The following is a 26063-nucleotide window of genomic DNA, read 5'->3' as shown; positions in this document are numbered from 1 at the left end:
CTTAATACAGTTGTTCCAGGTCTTTCCATTTCCTTACAAATGGAACAATGTCATTCTTTCTGATTGAAGCATAGAACTCGATTGTGTATATATACCACATCTTCTTGATCCATTCATCTACTAAGGGACATCTGGGTTGGTTCCATATCTTAGCTATGGTAAATAGTGCTGCAATGAAATGGTTGTGCTGGTAGCTTTAGTGTGGCCTTGTTTATGATCATTCGGGTAAATGCCCAGGAGTGGGATTGCTGGGTCATAGGGAAGCTCTATGTTTAGTCTTTCTAGGAACCTCCATACTGCTTTTCAGAGTGACTGAGTAAGTTTGAATGTTTTCACATGCCTTAGGGGAGTTGAGAATTCTCTCCAGCTGGATGTTACTCCTGCTGCAGAGGGGGAAATGCCTGAAGGCTGTGGTTGTATATCAGTATGCTTGGTGAACTCTCAGGTCACAGGTGGAAAGTGGTAGGGTTCCACAGAGTGGGCAGGAAGCCACATAGGAAACTGGTGAGCAATAGGTAATGATGCCATGTTTAGGTGTGAGTTATGGCAATATTGTAGAGAGATAGAGAGGGGGTAGGAAAGGGATGACCTAAAGAAAGGGCATTGCATGTGTGCAGGGAGTAAAAAGGGCCCCAGGCCTGGGTCTTGGGATGAACAAATGCCTTTGATGAGACTCTCAGAAGGACAATTAGACCTGGATGCAAATTAACTTTCTGCTGTGCTGGGTCCAGTAGAACTGCTCAGTAGGCACAGCAGCAGCTGGAAATTAGTAGGATTTGATATATATCAACCCACAAAAAGAATGCTTGTCAGGGGCAGCAAGACAGTTTGTAAAGATCATGGTCTCATTTTTAAAAATAAGATTTGCCTCCTGCTGATAATATGAAAAGAAAAAAGGAAAGAGTAATAGTGCAGATAAAAATATGCAACATCCTTTTCTTTTTTGTGAGTAAGCACAATAAGAATTACAAGTGTGATTGTCCTTCTGTAACTGTTAGAGGCTGGGCAAGTAGCTACCTTTACTTCCTGCTGGTCTGCCCATTAGTGGGATATATATTGTGATTAGCATTATTATAGGCTATGGCCTCTGATCATTTCTTCTTTTCTCACTTTGTTCTTTATGCATCAGTTTCCATATCTGTAACATAGTAACTGTTTTCCATGACAGATCAGAAGGTGAAATGGGGTAACCCATGTCACAGAATAGAATTGTTGTCATATAACAAGAACTCAATAAGTTATGTTCTTATGTGGTAGAGAGTCTCATATAGTTCACCAGAAAGCATATGTTAGAAAGATAATTTTCTTTATTACTAGCTGTGTTGGATGCTAGTGACATAAGCTGAATCCCATAGGAAATTCTTTTACCTACACTAAGGTGGTAGCTAAAAACCAAAGATACCTATCAGTATAGCCAAAAATATCTACTATATATATTCTCCATATCCAAACACAAGTCTCAGAATTCAGTTTGTTGGTGTGAGATGAGAGACATCTATAAAAAAAATGACCCAAGAGAGAATTTATGCCTGAGAGCCTGGAATAGGCTAAGCCGAGTATGCTTAAGTCTGGCTGTTACCTTGCCCTACATACCACATGGATGGAGGGAGACAGATGGGCACTAATTCCTGGAGCATCTCCAATCACACTCACCCTCCAAATTCCTCGGAGATATTGGTCCAAGGCTGGCCAGGACCTTCCCTGGATGTGCACCTTGCACTTCTATTGAGGATATAACCAGTGTAAACCATTCCACCTTCCTTGTTTTCCTCAGGGATGGGGTGGTTTCTGAACTCCCCTTCATGACCAACACACTCTTGGTCTCTGTAACCATGTTAGACGTGACACTGTGTATATATGACCCACATTAGATGGAGAATATAGAGGATTGCCGGCTTCCTGCAGAGACATCTAGTCCCATGAGAGATGACTTAACATTTTTGATGCTCTTTATTTCTTGCTATATTCCTGATGCATATGTAAGTGTCAGCAGAACATTCGGTACTCAATATGTACTGAGTGAATGATACTGCATGGTCTGTAGCTACCACAGAAATTTTAGCTAATAAGATCAGAAGTTCTAGAACATTTGACAGAAATCTATAGTCACCCCCACACTGGCATTTAGGTATATACCATCTGTCAACTTTATAAAGCTATTCTTTGCAAAATGGAGAATTGGGCTTTTTATTGTTGTTGTTTTCTCTTTCACAGGAAGTGCAGAGTAGTACAGTTGGAAAGGTATATTGCTTTAGAACCATATACATGGCTGGTTCTGATAGTTTTGGAAACTAATTTCTCAGCTTCAACTTTCTCCCTGGATGCAAGGATCTTTCCTGTAGTATGGCAGAAAGCAAAAGTTATGAACAGTCATATGCTTGGCACCAAGCCTGGCACCCTTGATTTAGTGTTAGTTCGCACTCTCTTGTCTCAGAGGAGCAAAAACACTTGACCTATAAAAAGCCCATTCCTGTACCAAGGCCTACTTTAGATTTGTTTTTCACATTCCCACTTTGAAATGTCTTATGAGGATGAATATTAAGTTTGGGGCAGACAAATCAAATGATCTGTATCACATACTCTTGATTGCATCTCTGATTATACCCACAACCATCCTTCTACTGTAGGAAGAAAACAGGGTCTAAGATTTTGTGTGTGTTTACTGGTCCTGGGAGTGGAACTCAGGGCCTAGGTGCCATTCCTAATCATTTTGCTCAAGGCTAAAACTCTACCACTTGAACCACATCTCTACTGGTATTTTTGTTGTTGTTATTGTTTTGGGTCTGGTCGTGGGGCCTGAACTCTGGGCCTGGGCGCTGTCCCTCAGCTCTTCAGCTCAAGGCTAGCGCTCTACCACTTGAGTCACAGCGCCACTTCCAGCTTTTTTCTTTTTGCTTATGTGATGCTGAGGAATCAAACCCAGGGCCTCATGCATGCAAGGCAAGCGCTCTACCACTGAGCTACCTTCCCAGCCCCTCTACTGGTATTTTTGCCGATCTATTAGAGGTAAGAGTCTCATGGACTTTCCTGCCTAAGCTGGCTTCAAACTATAAATCTTCAGATCCAACCTCCTGAGTAGCTAGGATTACAGGCATGAGCCACCAGCACTGAGCAAGATATTTTATTTTATTTTATTTATTTATATTTGGTTGGTCGTGGGGCTTGAACTCTGGACTTGGGCGCTGTCCCTGCACTCTTGAGCTCAAGGTTAGAGCTCTACTGCTTGAGACACAGTGACACTTCCGGTTTTCTGGTGGTTTTTTGGAGATAAGAGTCTTACAAACTTTCCTGCCTGGGCTGGCCTTGAACCGCCATCTGAGGATCTCAGCCTCCTGAGTAGCTAGTATTACAGGCATGAGCCACCAGTTCTTGGCTGCAAGATATTTTTAAAATCAGTCTCCCAAATTGTCTCATTCCCACACAAACTGATACATATGCACACAGCTGATCCTAGAAACATCAAAGACAAAATAACTATATCAAAGACAAAATAACTATATTCAACTAGTCTAACCTTCAGAATTAACTAGATCTTTCCTTCTTTAAACAATAATAAGCCTGAAGTTACAAATGTGTGGTCCTTTCATTTTCTGTGGTTTTCCAAGAAAGAGAGATGGAAGTTGTTGGATTCGTTCCAACTCCTTGCCCCAACTGTGGGGGAACACTGACTGTAGTAAACGTACTGCAAGACACAAGTGTACTCTTGGTTGCATCCTGAATTGCAGTTTTAGGAGATGATAAAAATACTGAATAAGCTTTAATGATGGTTTTTCTTCAACCTAACTTTATCCCCTACTGGATATTGGTGGACATCACCTACCTCACCATTCCTATATGGAGAAACACTAGCCTGAGGCTAGATAACTTCTTCCTATTCAGTCATTTATTTGTGTGTGTGTGTGTGTGTGTGTGTGTCCCAGGGCTTGAACTCAGGACCTGAGTACTGTCCTTGAACATTTTTGCTTAAGGCTAGCACTCTACCACTTTTGCCACAGCTCCATTTCTGGATCTTTGTTGGCTCACTGGAGAAAAGTCTCATGGACTTCTTTATCTGGGCTGATTTTGAACCATGATTCTCAGATCTCAGTCTCCCGAGTAGCTAGGATTATAGCTGTGAGACATGGGTACTTGGTTGTGCAGTGATTTTTATAAGTAATTTGCATGGCCCCAATTCTTGATATTTTATAGTGAATTTACTACATTAAAAAAAATCAGGATTAAATGACTGGAAAGGTGGCTCAGTGGTAGAGTGCTTGCCTTGCATGCCTGAGGCCCTGGGTTCGATTCCTCAGTACCACATAAGCAAAAAGAAAAAAGCTGGAAGTGGCGCTGTGGCTCAAGTGGTAGAGCGCTGGCCTTGAGCTGAAGAGCTGAGGGACAGTGCCCAGTCCCAGAGTTCAGGCCCCATGACCGGACTGCCCCCCCCCCCCAAAAAAAATTCAGGATTAAGGAAAACTGAATTATGTGTATTCTTGGTAACATTTTTCTTAATAAATTATATTTCCTAAAATTCATTTAAATTGTCATATTTTTTGAGGTATTGAATGATGACTTGCATAGTACTTACTTTGTTTTAATCTTTGATTTTTCAGAGACAAGTAGAAAGACAGATGATCCAGAACAAAAAGAAAAAGGTGAGATTGTCAAATAGCTACTTGAAGACATGATACCATTAAAAAATGTCATGATAATTTTATTTTCTATCGGCTTAAAGAAATTGCCAAGGGATTTATTTCAGAGACTTTTATTAATAGTCTACATAGACATTAAGAAATCAGGCTCAAAAGAGATTGTCTGGCTTTTAATCTTAGTTTGGTTGTTGGCTACGTAGAGAAACTATATTTAACATTGAAAAATTATACAGAAGGTCATAACTTTTAATGATGAAACATTTAATGATTAAACATTTTAATTTCAAGAATGCCTTACGATAGTGGGAACAGAATCTCAATTGAATGGGGACTGCACGATGTTTAACTTTATAAGTGAGGAAGTACTTGGTGAACACAAGAAATTATTTGTTTCTTGTGGTAATTTCAGAGCTCACAGATCAAGGAGACATCCAGCTCATACATTTTTATTTTTACTAGCTGGTTTTTATTTTTGTCAAGAGAATACAAGGATACAGTTTTAAAGATTAAAACAGCAATCCTCACCCGACTGTTTACTGTTCTTGCATCCTAACTGTAGGTTGTTAAGTTTTTTGTTTGTTTGTTTTTTGCCAGTTCTGGGGCTTAAACTCAGGGCCTAGCACTGTCCCTGAGCTTCTTTTGCTCAAGGTTAGCACTCTATCACTTGAGCCACAGCACTACTTCTGGCTTTTTCTGTGTATGTGGTACTGAGGAATTGAACCCAGGGCTTCATACATCCTAGGCAAGCATTCTACCACTAATCTACATTCTCAGCCCTGTTTTGTTTTTTGGTTTTTTCTTTAAACTTTGTCACAAATAACTTGTTAGTTCTGCAGTTTTCGCCACACTATTGGAAACTCTTGCGTTATTATTTTTTTTTGTTTTGATTTTTGGTGCTGGTTCTGGGGTTTGAACTCAGGATGTTAACTGGGTGCTATCCCTGAGCTTTTTTCTCTAAGGCTTGCACAACTCCACTTCCTGCCTTTTGGTGGTTAATTGGAGATAAGAATCTCACACACTTTCCTGCTTGGACTGGCTTTGGACGGTGATCTTCAGATCTCAGCCTCTCAAGTAGCTAGTTTTACAGGTGTGAGGTAGCAGCACCCAGATGGTTTGTTTTGTTTTAGAGTTGTCTGGGATTCACATCGTCACCAGACTTGAACAGCTGACTGTTGCCTTTCCTTACTGCTCTCCCAATCTGCTCATGATTTGGCTATAATGGATACTAATCAATGCTAAAGAAAAACTCCCAGCAGGAAGATGAATACCAGCCCTGAGTACGGACTCCATCATTCCCTCTATGTGAACCCCCCCCCCCCCCCCCGCACTCCCTCACTGCCTGGGTTCTCACTCCCTTGGTTTTCCTTCTCTTCTGTCCTGCTGGTCTTTCCCAGTCTCTCTGGGTAGAAGCGCATCTCCCTGGACCTTTAGACACTGGTTTGCTCAGGACTTGGTCCTCAGATCTATTCTTAGTCGTTTTCATGATCTCATGATGTTATATGTCTTTGTACTCTAAACGCAACCAGAGCTGTCTTAATCATGCTGTAAAAGTAAATGCCCCTTCCTCCATCTTAACATGTGCCTCCTGTGAACTTCCTTTCATATCTCACCATCTTCCCAGAACATATTCCAATGGCCTTCTCTTCAGAAAAAGTTGAATATCCAACTACTTCCTACCACCTTCTCCTGCTCCCAACAAGGTTTAAAGCTAGATTACTTGAGTAACTGCTTAACTGGACTTCCAGCTCCCCCCTTGGTATTGCTCAGTTCTTTCTCAACATGGTAACTGCAGAGTAAATTAAAATGTAAGACGTTTGGGCTGCCCTATTTCTCTAGCATCTACTTCTCTCCCTCTCCAACCCCATGTCCTGTGATTGTCTCCTTTCCTCACTCAACCGCACCCACACTGGCGTCTGTGTCAAGCACCTACAGGACTCAGGACCTTTGCACTGGCTGCACCCTGTGGGCTAAGTTTTATTCTCCTATGTGTACATGTGGCTCACTCCTTCAGTCTCTCCTCAGCTTTGTCCTTTCAGAAAGCCTCCCTTGAGTCTGCTTTTCCTTAAGATTTGGCCTCCTGATATCCCATAATATGTCCTGAATCCTGGCTTTATTTTCTTATTGTACCGTCACCATGTAATATATTTATAGTTTAATAATCTAATGTTCATTTCTGAACTGTCCACTGGGATGAAGGTTCCAGAAAGACACAATTGTGTCACACTGCTGCATCCCCTGATCTTCACAGGCATACATGAGGCACTCAGTAAATATTAGGTGAACTTCTATTATTGTTTATTACTGAGTGTTCATATGAAAAAGCATGAAAGGCTTAAGCAAACTCAAAGTACATAAAAGTAAGAGGCAGATCCCGATGGCAGGCTTGGAATGTGGAACTCCAGGAGACTAACAGCTGAGTGGTGCACCTGGGTGAGGGGGATGCTGCTGTCCTTCCCCAAGGAGCCACAGTAACTGTTTGGTCTCCTGTGATTTCCTGAGTCTGAACTCAGTACATACATGGAAATGCTGTACCTAGCCATTTGGAGTACCAAACAAACAAGAAAAAGAAAATCTTTATTCTAAAGTTTTGCTAGGTCTTATGTCTATAATCCTACCTCCTAAGGAGGCAGAGATTCAGAAGATTGAAGCTTGAAATCAGCATAGACAGAAAATCCAAGAGACTCTATCCCCAAGTAACCAACAAAATGCCAGACTGGCTCAAGTGGTAGAACAAAAGCCAAGCAAGAGGCCCTTTGAGTTCAAACCCCAGTAACTTGGTAAGGGAAATGAACCCTACTAATGTATGTTATGGCTTTCTTTAAGAATCAGATTGTATGTCAAATGCAGATTGGTTGTAGAAACCACCACATATCCACTGTAATTCCTTGAGTCATATGTAATTTGAAAAGTTCAAATGTCAATGGCTTAAAAAGACATCAATAACCTAATGCCAGTTCAGTGGCAAATGAGGGACCCAGTTCCTTTCTTGCCAGTCTGTCATCCTTAGTCTTTAACCTCATGTTACAAAAGGGCTACTCAAGCATAAGCCTTTATAGCTAGTCCATACAGCAGGAAGGAAGATTGGTGAAAGAGTAGCCTTCTCACAAGAAACATATTTAAACTGACAGAATTTTGTGGACAGTTCTATTTCTGAAAGGGGGAATTTGAGCATTGAGAGGAAGTGAAAATTGGCAGTTTCAGTCAAGATTTCCAAGATGAACATAGCATCCACATATTGGCAGTCCGTATATTGTTTGATGCTAAAATTTTCACTTAGTCATCAGGATATGGATGGATAAGTAGGTTGGTAGACAGACAGACAGACAGATAACAGAGATAGCTATATATAGATAGGTATATCTATATCTACACACACACACACACACACACACACACACATCTGGCCATTCTTTCATCCCCATAAATACCCATATGCCTGCTATAGGCCAGGCATTGTTCTTATCTAGGGAGCAGGTGGGAATCAGGCAGTACACCAGAGTGTGCTGGAGGGAGCAGAGGAGGTGGGTAAGGACAACATGTCTCTGAGTAGGTAGGGGACATCCTCCAGGCAGCTGGGTAAGCACTAGGGTTCTCTGAGCCCTGAAGCATCTGCATAGGACCTGAGAAAGGAAAGAGAGCTCTAGAGGCTGAGCCCCAGGAGGCCTGGGAGCCCCAGGAGTAAGCTGAACACCCCAGATGGGCAGTTAGAGGAGTCAGAGAGCAAACACTGGTAGGGAGACAGGATGTGTGTGTGTGTGTGTGTGTGTGTGTGTGTGTGTGTGTGTGTGTGTGTGTGTGTGTGTGTGTGTGTGTGTGTGTGTGTGTGTGTGTGTGTGTGTGTGTGTGTGTGTGTGTGTGTGTGTGTGCTGATACTACTGGCTTTTTGGTGGTTAATTGGAGACAAGAGTCTCACAGACTTTCCTGCCTGGGTTGGCTTTGAACCGCATTCCTCAGATCTCAGCCTTCTCAGTAGCTAGGATTACATATGTGAACCACCAGCGCCCAGATTCAAATAGGTCATTTTGATTCATGCATAGGAACCCAGCCCAGGCACACATTATACCAACCAGAGCCCTTTTTCATCCACTCATTGACTGCGTCACTTCCAGAGGTCCTCCTGGGACAGTCTAACAAAGGTTGGCACAGGAGGGCTGGAATTGTGATTATGACACTTTGCATATACAGTCCCAGACCTTCTGCTCACAGTGAGACCCTGTTGCTGCCTCTTAGGTTACCTAATCTTACCTACATTGCCCCCATGTACTGCACACAGTTCAATCCTCCAGGAGTTCTAATCCTAACAGGGATTCCCAGTAGAGTTCAGGAGCTGGGATGGTTGGACCACAGATAGAACAGTACAAAAGGCTGGCTAGCCTTGCTCTGTCGTCCACCCACCATGAAAGCTGGAGGGTGAGGTCAGAAACACCCAAAGGATGTTTGTAACTGAAGTACTGCATTAAATGTAGCACTTGTCAGGATTCAGAGAAATAATGAACCAGTGTTAATCTGTGGTTACACAGATTCATTGAAAATCCTGCTTGAGCAAATTGTCAGCTCTTGGAAACCCACATTTTTTTTACTCAAATAGATTCATTCATGTGATACTACTAACTGGAAGGGAAGAAGAAAAAAGAGACATTCCATTCTGAGACTGTCTAGTTAAAAGGAATGTACTTAATTAATGAATTTTAATTTCATAGTAATAGCAATTGAGATTTCTTTAAATGCAATTATAAACTTGTTTCAACACGAATTTTCAAGTTGACTGATTTTTCTGCCTATATTATCTTCCAAGAACCTTAATGAATTTCTTTTCTTTAATAAGTTTTTTATCGTGAAAATACTATACAGAGGGGTTACAGTTACATGAACAAGGTAATGAATACATTTCCTGCTGAGCATTGTTGCCTCCTCCTTTGTTTTTCCCCTACTATCCCTTCTCTCCCACCTCCACAACTACACTACCCCCCATCCCCACCTAAATTGTAAAGTTCATTGTTCAACAGTGTCTTGTACATCTCATTGTTACAATGGGTCAACCTGTATCCCTATTTAAACATTTTGGGTTTTCCCTTCTCCTCCCCAAATTATACTAACATCAAATGCATTTTTTTAAAATACCATACAGAGGGGTTACAATTACATGAGCAAGGTAATGAGTACATTTCTTATCAAGCATTGTTGCCTCCTCCTTTGTTTCCCCTTCCCATCCCATCCTCTCCCCCCCATCCTCCCCCCCCCCAAAGTTGTAAAGTTCATTTTCGACATAACGACTTGTACGTCTCATTGTTGCAATGGGTCCACCTGTATCCCTATTTAAACAATTTGTTTTTTTTCCTTCCCCTCCACAAATTATACCAACATCAAATACAGTGAAAACAAGGGTTATACCGTGGGGGAGGGACATACAAGGCAACAAAGAAATCATCTTATAAATATGTTAGAAACACTAGCAAGAAAGAAAAAAAACATTTGAGTCCTTATCTTGGGGTTCATTTCGCCTAACATCAACTTATCTGACCATTTCTGCTTGTCTCAGACATATACTAGTTGTTGTAAATAAGGGAAACCATGGGACCTATGTTTCTTTGGGCCTGCCTTACATCACTTAATATAATTTTTTCCAAACCTTTCCATTTCCTAACAAATGGGGCAATGTCATTCTTTCTGATGGAGGCATAGAATTCCATTGTGTATATATACCACGTTTTCTTGATCCATTCATCTACTGAGGGGCATCTGTGTTGGTTCCATATCTTAGCTATGGTAAATAATGCTGCAATAAACATTGTGCTGGTAGCTTTAGTGTGGTCTTGTTTGTGATCATTTGGGTAAAGGCCCAAAAGTGGGATTGCTGGGTCATAGGAGAGCTCTATGTGCATTCTTTTGAGGAACCTCCATACTGCTTTTCAAAGTGGTTGAACAAGTTTACACTCCCACCAACAATGCAGTAAGGTTCCCTTGTTGCCACATCCCCTCCAGCATCTGTTGTTATTAGAGTTCTTGATTATAGGCATTCTAACTGGGGTGAGGTGGTATCTCAATGTTGTTTTTATTTGCATTTCTTTTATGGCTAGGAAGGTTGAGCATTTCTTCATGTGTCTATTGGCCATCTTTCTTTCTTCTTCAGAGAAGTTTCTTTAAGCCTTAAGCCCACTTATTTATTGGGCAGTTGTTTCTTTGAGGACTTGTTGGGGGATTTAATTTTTTGAGTTCCAGGTATATTTTAGATATGAGACCCTTGTCAATTGTATGGCTAGTGGGCTTTCTATTGATCTTCCAATCTGTGGGCTTTCTATTGATCTTGCTAGCTATGCCCTTTGTCATGCAGAAGCTCTGCAGCTTATGCAATCCCATTTGTCCAACCTTTCTTTGATTTGTTGTGTTTCTGGGTGTCTATTAAGAAAATTTCGGCCTGTGCCAAGGAGACCTAGGGTTTCTCCTATTCTATTCTGTAATATTTCAGCGTGTCTGCTTTGACTCTGAGGTCTTTGATCCATTTGGAGTTGATTCTGGCTCAGGGTGATATATAAGGATCTAGCTCTAGTTTTCTACAAGTGATTAACCAATTTTGCCAGCACCATTTACAAGCCTTGATGAATAACTGAAGAAAGTAAGTAAACAGGATTTTTACTTAACTATCACACCAGCCCTGTCTTATTTTAGAGAATCAGATTTTGTTTACTTTGGTAGAGTGACAAAGCTTATTCCAAAATAACCTTTCTCTTTTGGAGAAATCAGAATCATGAATTCAGTCAGATGATTTCTCTTTAGATATAGTTACATTATCAGTTTCTGGCCACCAGGTGTCACCTTTCCCCACATGTTCCATATTGCAGAGCTGCAAAGTAAGAGAGTAAACTACACAGTAATGCAGTGCTCACACAGCTCATTAGATGTCACACTCAAACACTTGTTTTTATCCATTCATTCAGCATGTACTCAATACTTACTGTGTGCCCAGCACTGTGCCAGGCACTGGCGATACAGCAAGCACAAAACAAAATTGCTGCTGTCATGGCACAATGTAAGAATTCTGCATCCAAAATGCCTCACACCAGAAATGTTTTAGAGTTCAGAATTATTGAGGTTTTGGAATATGTACATATACAAAATGAGATATCTCAGAAATGGAGCCCACGTCAAAGCATGGAAGTCATGTACGCATTATATACAGCTATATAAATCATGCATGCCACACATGATATAAGACTTATGTGTAAGTCATACATGTTTCATATTCAATATCCCATTGCCTTTTATAAAATTTTTTTTTTTGTCAGTCGTGGGGCCTGAACTCTGGGCCTGGGCACTGTCAGCTCTTCAGCTCAAGGCTAGCGCCCTACCACTTGAGCCACAGCTTTTTTCTGCTTATGTGGTGCTGAAGAATTAAACCCAGGGCCCCATGCATGCAAGGCAAGCACTCTACCACTGAGCCAACTACCCAGCCTGTATAAAACATTTTTAAAGTAATTGTGTGCAAAGTTGGGCACTCGTGGCTCCTGCCTGTAATCCTAGCTATCAGGAGGTTGAGATTTGAGGATCATGGTTCAAAGCCAGCCCAGGCAGGAAAGTTTGTGAGACTCTTATCTCCAATTAACCACCAGAAAGCTGGAAGTGGCACTGTGGCTCAAGTGCTAGAACACTTGCCTTGAGCTAAAGAGCTCAGGAACAGCAACAGCACCCAGGCCCAGAGTTCAAACTCCACAGCAAACAAAACAAACAAATACCGCCCCCCCCAAAAAAATAATGGTGTGTGAAAGCAAAATTATAATAGTGTGGAATCTTCCTTTTGCTTCTTCATGTAAGTTGCTCAAAAGTCCTGGTGTTTTGGATCATGTGGGGTTTCAGATATTTGGAATCAGAGATGGTTATTCTGTATTTATGTTTTAGTATGTTGGAGGGGATGGCATGCAGTTTTTAAGTATTATAACTGCAGTAAGAGGCATGGAGACAAATATGACAGGAGAAGAAGAGGATGGCAATAGGCAAGAGGTGTTGCTGTGCACAGCTTTTGTGGACAGTGACTTGAAGAGTTGGAAGTATGAGTCCTGCTGTTCCATTTGGAAGAAGGGTCCAGAGCTCACAGCAGCTGTTGATAGTCTATGGCACGTGTGCTCAGTGCTCTCAAGGAATAGTGAGCTGAGTGCTGGTGAAGAATGTGAGAGGGGAGAGAGGATGAATGACCCTGGAAAGGTTGAAGGTCAAACTCAAGAGGGCTTGAAAAGCCATTATGAAGACATTCATGGGCTCCCCTGTGAGAAGGGAAAGCACTGGGCGACATGGGCAGCAGGTGAATTGCATCTGTTTATACTCTGAGAGGCCCATTCTGGGATAGGGGTGAATACCAGAGGCAGAGGACTAATGAGAAGGCGATTTCCACAGTCCAAGTGAGAGATGATGGTGATCACAATCAGGATGAAGTGGAGGGGTGGGGTAAGTTTTTGTGTGCTATGTGTGTTAAATAAAATTGCATTTGTACCATGGATGAGGCTGAAATTTTCCTAGACCAATATTCAGCATCTCAGTATATTGTTCATTACAATTTTCAGATCTGCTTAAACAATATATGCTACAGAACGTTTTTTAAAAGCCATTTAAAGATTTGCTGTTACTTTTTGTGTTTTTCCTCTTAAGAACAGAAAGTAATAGTTCCCCAACAGAACACCAGGTGGCATTACAAAACAAGCCACACTTTCAGCAACCAAACCCATTAGTAATGTAACGGGTTACAGCCAATGAATCAGCTTGTTGCAGCGAGAGCCTTCTGTGGATTTATTCAGATTGGTTTTGGTTTCCTGTGATCATAGGAAAATAGAAGTACCGCAAACATGAGTAACACTCAAGCCACATTGGGAAATGTTCCTGTTCAAATAATATCTCCTATGAAATTTTTCCTGTGATGTTTAAATGGTATTGGACATACTTGAACAAAGCTGTTTTCCACTGCTGTGAGAATTGCAGCTAATCTCAGTAGCAACTCACAGGAGGTATCTCAGAATGGAGCTCCTGTGATGGCTTTCCTGGTTTCACATTCTCTTCCTCAACCCTCAGCTTCCTCATAGCTGGTAAACACTCTTGATTCTTAGAGCCAAGCTCAGATATGACCACTTCCAGGAAGCTGTGTCTCTCTCTTTACTCCTATCCTCTCCAACCAGATTCTTCTTCTTTGTATAGTATTCCTAAGATACCCTGTGCTCCAAATTTACAGGACATATTCTGAGTTTTCCCTTTACTCTATACTAAAACTTTAAGTGTGGATCACACCCGTGAACCACAACTAATGGTGCCTTATTAGTCATAGTTATCAGCACTCTGTAGAGAGTGAGATGTGTGTGTGTGTGTGTGCGTGCGTGCGTGTAAAACGAATAGATGTATGCAAGTAAGTATGGGTTCAAGTATGTATGTATGTATGTATGCATGCATATATGTAGGTATGTATGTATGTATGTATGTATGTATGTATGTATGTATGTGTGTATGTGGGTGTGTATGTGTATGTGTGTCCTGGGGCTTGAACTCAGTGCCTGGGTGATATCCCTGAGCTCTTTGCTGAAGGCTGACACTACCACTTTGAGCCACAGCTCAAAGTGCTTCTGGTTTTGGGTGGTTAATTGGAGATGAGTCTCACTTTGAACTATGATCCTCAGATCTCAGCCTCCTGAGAAAGTAGGATTTCAGGCATAAGCCACCAGCTTCTGGCTTGATTTTTTTTTTTTTTTTGGTTGGTTGTGGGCCTGAACCCTGGGCCTGGGCACTGTCCCTCAGCTCTTCAGTTCAAGGCTAGCGCTCTACCACTTGAACCACAGCACCACTTCCAGGTTTTTTTTCTGCTTATATGGTGCTGAGGAATTGAACCCAAGGCCTCATGCCTGCAAGGCAAGTGCTCTACCACTGAGCCACCTTCCCAGCCCCTTCTGGCTTGATTTTTATTTTAAGTTGACTCATATGATTATAGAGGCAGGCTAATCCAAAAATTTGGAACAAGCTGGTAGTTGAAGATCCTAGGAGAAGTTAGTGTTACAGCTGGCATCTACAGCAATCTGAAAACAAAATTCCTTCTTCTCAGAGGGAGGGCAGTCCTGTTTTTAAAGGCCTTCTTCCAGTTGGTCTAGGCATACCCACTGTATCTAATGTATTCTGTTTAATTAAAACTCTACTGAGTCACATGGTATTGTCACCTAAAAAATCAACATCCGGACATGTTTGAGCAAATAAACACAAACTTTGTCCTAACCAAATTTTGAAATTAACCATAATGTTCTTTTATTGACACTAACCATTACATAGTGCTGAATAAAAATAGTTGTAATATGAGAAAAAAATTGAAGTATCCATGAACTAACAGAAGCATTAAAAAGTATTTACATTGTGCTCATTACACTTAGGGTTGTATACCTTTGTATTTTTATATAATCCTTACATCAGAATAGACAATTAACTTGTCTGGTCTCAAGCTGAAAGATCTTCTTTCCCTACTGTATAAAGCATCTAATATTTCTGCTCAGAGTTATTGGCTTTCAGGTGCTGTTTGTAAAGTCCAGCTCCTAGGCAGGATTAGAAGGGGTGAAAAGTGTCTTGTGTCTGCAGGATTTATTCATCTGCCCAAGATTTAGGCAGAATATTCATACTCAAAACTCATGGCCAGCATCTCTTGTTTCATGTAATCACTATTCCAGTTCCACTTCCTTTATCAACTTTTGAGTTCAGCCTCTTCAAGCCAGAAAGACTTCTGTTCTCTGTCACCCAAACTGTGTGTATATTTGGAAAGGTACTCAGATTTTTAAAAAAGCATAGCAACCTCATACATTTCATCAGAAGCAGTTCTGTCAGGGGCAGATGTCTGGCAAAGCCTCCAGGAAGGCCTCAGTGACTCCTCATATAGGTATTTTGCCTCTGTTTGGGCCTTTCTCCATTGGATAGATCTGACCTGTATGGCCAATAGAATTGAATAGAGCTAACTTGTGACCAATAGAATATTACAAAAGAAATGACAGTGTTACTTCCAGGGGGTTGGTCTAAAAGCTGTTGCATTTTTACCTTGCTCTTCTTTGCCTCACTTGCTCTGGGTAAAACCAGCTATTATACCATTTATTAGCAGTCAAGTCAATATGACAGAAAAATTTGTATGAGATGATGTGTTGGTAGGAGTTACAAGGTTGTGGTGATTTATTTTTGTGGTTATCATCTCCCCTCGAGTATCTGCCAGCTTTTCCTCTGAGCTCTGTGGGGCTAATCATAAATATGGAAAGTCATTATACAGCCAGGGATTGGGGCAAAATTCTTGGATCTTTGTGTTTCAACTCTTCCCAGCTGTTTGCCTATTGCAGTGCTCTGCTATTTTCTCCTACTGTTCCCTTCACTGGGCCAGGCCAGAACTATTCACTGACTGATTGGGTATGGTCAGGAAGTTCACCAAGAAATTAAAGCCACAAATTCACTCTTTCCACCGGCCCATTACCTTACTTAATTGTAATTATAACCCCCTGTTCATCACCTTTACAATAAATAAATAGGGCGGGGCACCGGTGGCTCACACCTGTAATCCTAGCTACTCAGGATGCTGAGATCTGAGGATTGCTGTTCAAAGCCAGCCTGGGCAGGAAAGACCGTGAGACTCTTTTTTTCTTTTAATAATTTTTTTTTGTGGAAATACTGTACAGAGGAGCTACAATCACATGAGCAAGGTAATGAGTACATTTCTTATCAAGCATATCTCCAATAAACCACTCAGAAAACCAGAAGTGGCGCTGTGGCTCAAGTGGTAGAGCGCTAGCCTTGAGCTGAAGAGCTGAGGAACAGCGCCCAGGCCCAGAGTTCAAGCCTCACGACTGACATAAATAAATAAATAAATAAATAAAGTAGAAATATCCTTTCAAGAAAGAACTGTTTAGGTTTCTTTAGGTTTCCCAGTGCCTTCAAATTGTTGTGTGTGAGTGTGTGTGTGTGTGTGTGTGTGTGTGTGTGTGTGTATGTGTGTGTGTGTGTGTGTGTGTGTGTGTATTTTATTGGTTCTAGGGCTGAACTCTGGGCCTAGGAACTGTCCCTGAGCTCCTTTTGCTCAAGGCTAGCACTGAACTACTTGAGCCACAGTGTACTTCTGGCTTTTTCTGTGATTAATTGGAGATTAGAGTCTCACAGACTTTCCTCTCCTGGCTGGTTTCAAACCAAGATCCTCAAATCTCAGCCTCTTGAGTAGCTAGGATTTCAGGTGTGAGCCCCCAGGACCTGGCTTTCAAATAGTTATTTTTAATGTTTCAGTGATATTTTATAGATTCAGTGAAATGTTAATACTATTACCTAAAAAAACAAATTGTTTAGGGATACAGTAGACCCATTGCAACAATGACATGTACAGACGTTATGTCAAAAAATGAACTTTACAACTTTGGTTGGGGATGGGAGTGGTGCGGGGCGGGGGGAGATGGGAAGGGATCGGAAAGAGAAACAAAGGAGGAGGCAACAATGCTGGATAAGAAATGTACTCATTACCTTGCTCATGTAATTATAACCCCTCTGTATTTTCACAATTTAAAAAAAAATGAAAAGCCAGATATCTCAAATTTGAGAGTGCTTCTAGATTCTTTGACTCTGAATCACACACACACACACACACACACACACACGCATATATATATATATATATATATATATGTGTGTGTTTTTTACTAATATTTTATGAGGTATTGAACTGATTTTTCTTTATTTTGTTAATTTTAGTTTTTTATTTATATTTACGTTATTGATATTAATCCTGCAATACAGTTAATTTTTTTTATTATCAGGGTGATGTACAGAGGGGTTACAGTTATATAAGTAAGGTAATAAGTACATTTCTTTGAGAAAGGATCATTCTGTGAGGCCCAGACTGGCCTCTTCTTGCCGCTTCCACCTGACTGCTGAAATTACAACTGTGTATCACCAAACCTGCCCACTTATATTATTTTTCGATATTTTGTAAATACAGCATACAATGATTACTGTTTACATTTTCATAGATGGTAGCTTACAGGTACTTAATGTTGGAAGACTGATTCATGATAGCGTGGCTTTCCCTGGTGTGTTAGAATATTCGGACCAATTCAGACGCATCTCTATTCTTTGATATATTTTACTATGTTGGGTTGATGAAATGTACAATAACATTGAGCAGACTTGATTTAAATGACTTCGGCTAGGTGACTTGGGAAGTGTGAAGTGTGCTCTCCTTTGTACAGAGACTCATTCATTTTATTGCTACAAGAACTATATGTAGCTGTTGAGATAGCTCTCAGTCTTGATGGGTCCTTTTCTCCTAGGACTTCATCCGTACTTGGTAAACATACTACCTTAGAACTACACCCCCAGCCTCAGGCTTTAATCTTCATGAGCACCACAAGCCATCGCTGTCTTGAGCATGATTACTACATGGTCAGTATATGTAGGTCTTTGTCCATTACCTGCCTCCTGGAGATGTTTTAACTCCCTGTCTTGAGCAGCCCTAAAATCCTAAGTATTCCTTAGGAATAGCAAGGTATTACCCAATTTTCATGTTATCACATGAGCTGGTGGTTCAGTTCAGGTCACACCACATCACCTTAGTTATTTTTTTTTCCCTTATATTACAGCTATGCAGTGTAGCAGTAGCACATCTAAACTGACTCAAGGAAAAACATTGCAAAAACACCCCTCTGTACAGCTGTGAAAAGAGGTTATGTGATAACTGCTGTTGAAGATTTATTACAGTCATTACACTCAACAGCTACTGCGGTCTTCCTGGTGCCTAAAATACACCCGCAGTTATTGTCTGATTACTTCCACAGATAAGTTAATTATAGGAGATTTCCGACTCTTATACAAGTCTGATTTAGGGAGAAGTTTAATTACAGCAATTTTAGTGATTTAAATAAGCTCAGCATATATTACCAATGTCAGCAAGTAGAGAAGAAATTTTTAGCTGTGTTGAAATATACATCCACTTGTTTTTATTTTTCATTTTGTGCTTTTTTTTCTTTTCTTTTTTCTTTTTTTCCTCTCTTTCTCTGTTCTTTTTTTTTTTTAACTATACCGTAGGACACAAGATAATTCAGGACACCTGTTTCCACCAGTGAATCTTCTGTCAAACACACCACAGGACAATAATAGCAAATTGTTCCTTGTCATTAAAATCTCATTCTAATGCTTCCCATTGAGCACTACTTGTTTTCCAAAGCTAATTTGTGTAATGATTGTAACAATGTGAGCTGGAAAGGAAAATAGCTTTCTTAAGGGAAAAACACATCAGATAGTAGTGTATTTTAAAATTGTTATTAGGATCTTAATTTTTCAATTGGTGGGAAATGTGCTCTCTTTAGATCAGGATAATCCATATTGTTGTTTATTTAAAAGCACATCATCTATTAATATATAGATTTACATACTAGCTGCAAATTCGGAGACTGACTTAAAATGAAACTTTCAAAAACAGTGCCTTTAAAAGATAATGCTTTGTAATTTATTTAAGCAAGACCCCAAATTGGACCAAGCATTATTTTGAAAAAAAAAATACACTGCTAAGATTATCTTTGTTTGCTCTTCATAGAGTTCTAACCCACAGCAGTTTTTATGCTTTGAATAAATGCCAGTTACCACTGGCGTTTACATCAGCAATTTCTGCCCTGTGCTTAGTTTCTTACACTGTTTTTAGAATGTACTGTAGTCCAGTCTTATGTGTGACCTCCCTATGTATGGTTGCAGTTATTCATGGTGAACTGCTGTTTGCAATACAGAAGCACATGTCACCAGAGGGTCATCACAGGGCCTGCAGGATTTGCCTCACTTTGTCTTGTTTCATGGGCATGGTATCTTCTCACATCACAAGGATGAGTTCATGACAGTAAGATATATTAAGAAAGAAAGCACAGCCAGGTTGTGGTGGCTGTAATCCTAATTAGTCAGAAGGCTGATATCTGAAGATTGCAGTTTGAAGCCAGTCTGGGCAGGAGAGCCCCTGAGACTCTTAGCTCCACCTAACCACCAAAAAGCCAGAAGCAGAGGTGTGCCTCAAATGGTAGAAAACCAGCTTTGAGTGCAAAAGCTAATGCCAGAGTTCAAGCCTCAGTACTGACACCAAAGAAAAAAAAAGAAGGAACAAAGAGAGGGGTAGAAATTAAGAAAAGAAAGAAAGGGAGGGAGGGAAGAAGGAGGGGGAAAAGAAGGAAGAAAGGAAGGACAGAAAGAAGAGAGATGAAAAAGAAAATTTTTTTCTTTTTTTGGGGGGGGGCGGGGTCCAGCCGTGGGGCCTGAACTCTGGGCCTGGGCACTGTCTCTCAGCTCTTCAGCTCAAAGCGAGCACTCTACCACTTGAGGCACAGTGCCACTTCCAGCTTTTTTCTTTTTGCTTATGTGGTGCTGAGGAATCGAACCCAGGGCCTCATGCATGCAAGGCAAGCGCTCTACCACTGAGCCACCTTCCCAGCCCCGAAAAAGAAATTTTTATTACAATGTATCATTAAAATTATTTCATCTAGTGTTAATTATTGATAATCTCTTATTGTGCCTAGTTTCTAAATCAAACAACCATAAATATGTATGTTGATGAATAAAACCACAGTGTATGTTGATTTGCTACTATCTAAGTTTTAGGCATCCACTGAAAATCTTAGAATATATTTCCCTATATACTAGTTCTGTATATTAGGAAGAGTGAAAATGCATGGAATCCCCACTGTCTTCCACTTATGTGCTTTTGTTATGCTCTGCCAGGGGAGAGAGCAAGCCCACCACCTTTCCCTGACATTGTGGACTATTAGCCAGGCTTTTCCTTTTTGCTAGATGCTTCCTTCCTCAACTTCATTTCCTGGATCCTACAGCTCTTTCTTCTTCTGTGGGTCGCCCATTCTTTCGCATCTGTAGCCTTGCACCTCACCCTGGTTCGAGCCTTATACATTTGCATCATGACTAAGAATAATTTTAATGACGTCTCTGTTGCCATATGCTCAAACTTCAGTATTAACACATGTGATTTTTATCAATGATATCTTCATGGGTCCAGCTTTCCTGGTACTAACAAGAACTAATGCACTGATGGAGTAAATATGCTGCTTGGTTAGGCCATTGCTTGCCTAACTAGGAGAGGATGACTAGGAGAGGATGAATGTAACCTCAAGTTTCATACCCCACTCATGCTGTCCATGTGGTCCTCTTTTTTAGGTTAATATAATTTTTTTGGATACAAAGCAAGGTAACTGTATACATTCATGCAGATTTACATAGTGCCAGTAGTAGGTTTTGAACTGAGGGCCTCACACTTGCTAGATAGGAACCAGTCTCAGACCATTTAACTTGTAGGTTTTTTTTTAGTTCCCCCACCCCACCCCACTCCATCCCCTGCAGGCTGGCCGCCAGCTATCTTTTCCATCATTCTCTTAAGTAATTATAATTAGGATTACAGGTATGAAATTCTCATGGATTTTCCTGGCTTCAAACTGTGATCCTTAGATCTCAGCCTCCTGAGAAGCTAGGATTACAGGTGTGAGCCACCATGCCTGGCATGTTGACCCTGAACTGGAAACTGAATGAAGGAGTTAACAACTTGTAGCTGAAAGGAGTGTTGTTAAGTGGCACAAACATTTGAGCTTCTTTTATGTGTCATGCTCTGTGGGGTACCCTGAAAATAAAGCAAGTAACTACAATGTCAAGGGTTACAGGTTGTATGCAGATTGCCTCATAGCATCAGCAGGAGGGGGGTGGAAAGTAGAAAGCAGCTAAAATTATCGTAGAGAGATGACCTTTGAGCTCATGCAGTTAGCAAAGACTGTGTCCTTATAGTAGCTCTGTGAATTCAGGCACTAAATTAACCTTAATGACAGAGGGGTGATAAGGTAATGTGGACAACAATCATAAGTATTTCTGCGCATTAGCAAACTCATGCTAAGAAGGGCCTAGTGTTACTCAGATATGAGAGACATTTGCTGTAATAGAGGTTAGACTGGCTAACATCCCTTGCTGCTTGAATCCCTTGATGCCGTTATGTTGGTGGAAAATTATCCCAATTCATTTTTCTCCCTAATGTCCATTGACTTTTATGCTCTTCTTTGATTCTTCAGTTCTGTTGGGGGGTACCTTCTCTTGTTTCATGTCATGGATTTAATTAGGTCTAGTTCCCAGACTCTATATATTATATCTGGCACCTATGGAGCTAGTTAATCCACAGCTATTATAATATTAATTCTAGTCAAATTGTGTAAAGCACACTTCATGTAAAACTTGAAACAAGGAGGATGAAACCTTTTTATAGAGCATGATGCTTTTCATTGATATCCTTTATATAAAAGCCAAAGTTTGATTAAGCTGTGTCACAGGTAATAACCCTGATTTTATGTGTCATGGAAATGTGGTCCCTCTTCTCCCAAGGATCAGTGATTTTGTGGTGCATCCATACCTACTGTATTGATGATGTTATTACTAATGTATTTCAGATGGTCATAAGGTGAAAGTGGCATTAATTGCAAATTATAGCTTCAACATAAAACCAATGAACTTGGGTGAGCTTTTAATTTCCATGCCTTGTCACTTTGATTCATATTGCATCTTGCCTTTTAACGGCTGTGAACCCCGTGTGCCTTTCTCCACAGCCTGTTTTTTTTTCATGGTGCTTTCAGACAGTCAGGGGAGTCAAGCAGTATAGGACGCAGCAGGGTGTGTGCTGTTGTGCCTTTAATTGCATACCTCTGGGTCGGGTGAGGAAGGAGGCCAGAGGCAGATTGTCTTTTACCCCCTGAGAAGTATGATAATAGCCTGACAGTGTACTTCCTGCAGCAGTTCTCTATGATTATAGAACACAAGTAAAGAGACTTGTTAGAAAGCAAGGAGAACGTGAGGAATATCTTTAAATCGCCCTTTCTAGTGATGGGGCATTGGCACGAGTGCATTGTCACTGGTGTGGTTGACCACCTCATGTGGCATTTCTTCTCTCCAGCAGGAACCCAGCCTGAGTGTTGAGTCTGATCTGCCACACTTGTTAGGTTCAAATGTGTGGCTGGTATTCTATCTGAAGGTGGAAATTCTTGGCATCACAGGAACTTTGGGGACATGACAATTCTTCACCTTCACAGACTTTAAAGTCTATCCATGAGCATTTTCTACCTATGCTTTTATTTACTTATGTTTGCTTATTTATTTTTGTGCTGGTCCTGGGGCTTGTACTTAACAGTATGGGTATCACCATCCCTTAGCTTTTTCCCTCAAATCTGGCATTCTACCATTTGAACCACAGCTTTATTTCTGTCTTTTTTGGTGGTTAATTGGAGATAAGAGTCAGAAACTTTCCTGTCCAGTCTAGCTTCAGGTGATGACCCTCAGATCTCAGCTTCCTGAATGGCTAGGATTTCTAGCATGAACCACTGACACGGGCCCTCCTAGGCATTTAAATTCTTCCTTCTAGTGCAAAATCACTCTCTCCAAAAGGGAAAAATGTATATAGTGCAATTGAAAGAGTGCTTCACTGGAGTTCAGACTCAGGGTTCCTAGTTTGTACTTTCCCTCTGATCCTAAACATGTTTCTAGACCGTTCTAAGCCTTTCCTTTTCCATGTGCAAAATAGAGAGATAATTTTATATCCAGATTCCTACAGCTTTTGTGAAGGTAGCATGGCTGTTCTACTTTGTCCCTGGTGCCATGTTGCACAGGATGAGTGACTATTATCTGCTCCTCCAGTGATCATTTTATATATAACACATGTTATCCCCAGATCCACATGTGAGAAGGAAGTCATCCAACACTGTGCATTTGTGTATGTTCCCTTTCTAAGAGGCTCTTGATGAGTGTCATAAACTTTATCCACACATATCCCAGGGCCCTTAATGTCTTAATTGCTAAAGAAAGATGTTAAATCTCTAAGGATGTTTCTCTAGAAAGTATTTATATGTGGAAAGTGAAGAGCCACAAACAGAACGAAATATAAACTTATTGAGGGACTGCTTAAAGGATACTTGTACTGGCATCTCATTAAAGACTAAGTTAAATTTTCTTTCTACCTGGGGTGTTAAAGCTTTATGAACACTGGAGTTGGAAAACAGCTAACAGAAAAAGCTAAATGCTCAAGGGATTTATTATAAGACTCTGTAGTGCCATTAATTTCCATGTATACTTTAAATTGCTGGGATAAAATAATATATTCAGCAAGGAAGCAAGTCCCTGCTCCCTCCCATGAGTCTCCTTGATTGTGCAGTTGGTATCATATTCTTTAATTAAACTTGTCCAAAGAAAGGATCAGCTAAAGTGTTTACTGTATAAATAGTTTTCATTCCCAGTGTGCAAGCTTAAAACCATGGTAAAAAGAGTTTGCCATCTGTTAAAAACCAAAACATGTGGTATGCTCTTGCATAAAAATAAACTACATGATGTTATTCATAAAAAGGATCACAAGACATCTCAAGTCTTGAGCTCACAATAGCCTGTGATGTTTTGGAATGTCACACCTCTAAGTGACTGCATGTCCAGTAATGCATTATGTTAAGCAGCATGATCATCTATAAACGTCATAAAATTACCACAAGCATTTTATTCAAACGAATTAGGTTTATCTGAATATGATTTTACTGATAAGAAAAGACAATTTTGCTCCTTGCTCCAATGGCTCAGGTCTGTAATTCTAGCTACTCAGGAGGCTGAGATCAAGGTTTATGGTTTGAAGTCAGCTCTTGCAGGAAAAGTCCATGTGATTCTTAGCTTCATTAAACCAGCAAAAGGCCATAAGTGGTCATAAATAGTGGTGTGCTAGCCTTGAGCAAAAACACTAAGCCACAGAGCCAGGCTGCGTTCAAGCCCTAGTACTAGCACAAAGAGAGAGAATTTTTATTTTTGATATGCTCACAACTGACTATTCCTGTGAATTTTATTTTCAAGACTTATTTCCCCTAAAATTTAACCATTTACTTAAACTACCCGCCTTGGCCTATACCACCATTCTTTTAGCCTTATGACTTCTCTATCACTACCCCTTATCTCTTTGCTATTTATATGTCCCTGCTCCAAGAGAGACTTCAGACATGGTTGCTCATTCTCACTCATTGTCTGCAGAGCATAGTGTTTTTCCCTTTGGATATTGTTCAAGGAAGCCCATAATCTGGCTCTAAGTCATCTATGATGGCCTTGACACTCACTAATCTCATACCTCCACTGGGGGAATGCCACTAGAGTGTTCATGAATCCTTGAACTTTCCTCCTTCCTGTTTCTTCCTCCACAGTTGTGTGTTCCTCTGGAATATTTCTCCCTGTCTCCCATACACCAAATTAGATTTATGCTTCTAGATTTTCCTTATTGCTCTAATTAAATGTAACAGCTTGTTTCTTTATGCTCCCAAAGGACTTTATAATTCTTCTTTTGTATGGTATTTTCAACCTATTGTAGTCATTACTTTACTACTATCACCACTCCCCACCTGTACACACACATACATACTTTCTAATGTCTAATGTCTAAAGTATTTGAAGGCAGGGATTGTATGTGGTCTCTCTTTATATCCCTCACACTAACTAGCAGGACACCTTGTGAAGTATTCAATAAATATGTGCCAGAATGGCTCAAAACCCATCATTTACATTGTTCAGGAAAATCCACAATTAACGTATCAATGCAATAGAGGAAATTAGACTAACAGGTCCAAAAACACTGCCGTATTCTTTCTTCTTTCTTTCTCTTTCTTTCTTTCTTTCTTTCTTTCTTTCTTTCTTTCTTTCTTTCTTTCTTTCTTTCTTTCTTTCTTTCTTTTCTTTCTTTCTTTCTTTCTTTCTTTCTTTCTTTCTTTCTTTCTTTCTTTCTTTTTTTTGTGGGTTGTGGGGCTTGAATGTTGGGCCTAGGTGCTGTCCTCAGCTCTTCAGCTCAAGGCTAGCGCTCTACCACTTGAGCCACAGCATCATTTCCACTGACATATTCTTTTTCATATAAAAGTAGTAGATACATCCTAAATAGTAACTGTATTCTTCTGTAAGTGATTTATAGTGGACAGTTAACATGGCACAAAATTATGTGGGAAGTTCTGACTCAATTGTTTCTCAGACAAAACCAATTTGTTGGACTTCTTTTTAGATCCTATTTCACATGAGCAGAATCAAAATATAAATTCTTATGTTTGTCACCTTTCTACATCATCTACTCAACAACAACTTCCTTGAACTCTTTTAAGTTGTTTCTTTAGATATTTATCTTTTTTGAGGCAGAAGCTATCACATACAGTAATAGAACAAAAGGGTTTCATGGTGATCACTGATATGACAATAACTGGGCATTTTATTAACATAAATGAATTTTACAAACAGGTTTTTATTGTGATATTTACAATTTCTGTGTTATGTACTTTGACCATGTTCACCCTCTCTATTATATACCTCTAGACTATTCTTTTGTCCTCCCTTTCATCAAACAGTAGTTGGTAGATTTCATTATGCTTTCAAAGTATAAATTCTTTTTTA

The 26063-nt window shown here is 40.3% G+C and overlaps 1 protein-coding gene across 5 annotated transcripts in view; it reads left to right on the top strand.

Moving 5' to 3' along the window:
• Window positions 1–26063, top strand: part of Asph (aspartate beta-hydroxylase) — a 204273-nt gene that overhangs the window by 92680 nt on the left and 85530 nt on the right. For all 5 annotated transcript variants that reach the window (XM_069990787.1, XM_069990784.1, XM_069990785.1 and 2 more), the window contains one exon: window positions 4593–4634. In XM_069990787.1, the coding sequence (XP_069846888.1) occupies window positions 4593–4634 (42 nt within the window). The remainder of the gene's footprint in view (window positions 1–4592; window positions 4635–26063) is intronic.

Source organism: Dipodomys merriami, unplaced genomic scaffold (genome assembly GCF_024711535.1).
Source record: "Dipodomys merriami isolate MVZ:Mamm:240054 unplaced genomic scaffold, mDipMer1.0.p SCAF_4, whole genome shotgun sequence".
Classification (NCBI taxonomy): Eukaryota; Metazoa; Chordata; class Mammalia; order Rodentia; family Heteromyidae; genus Dipodomys; species Dipodomys merriami.
Note: the sequence above shows the minus strand (reverse complement) of the source record. Positions and strands in the feature narration are given on the sequence as shown.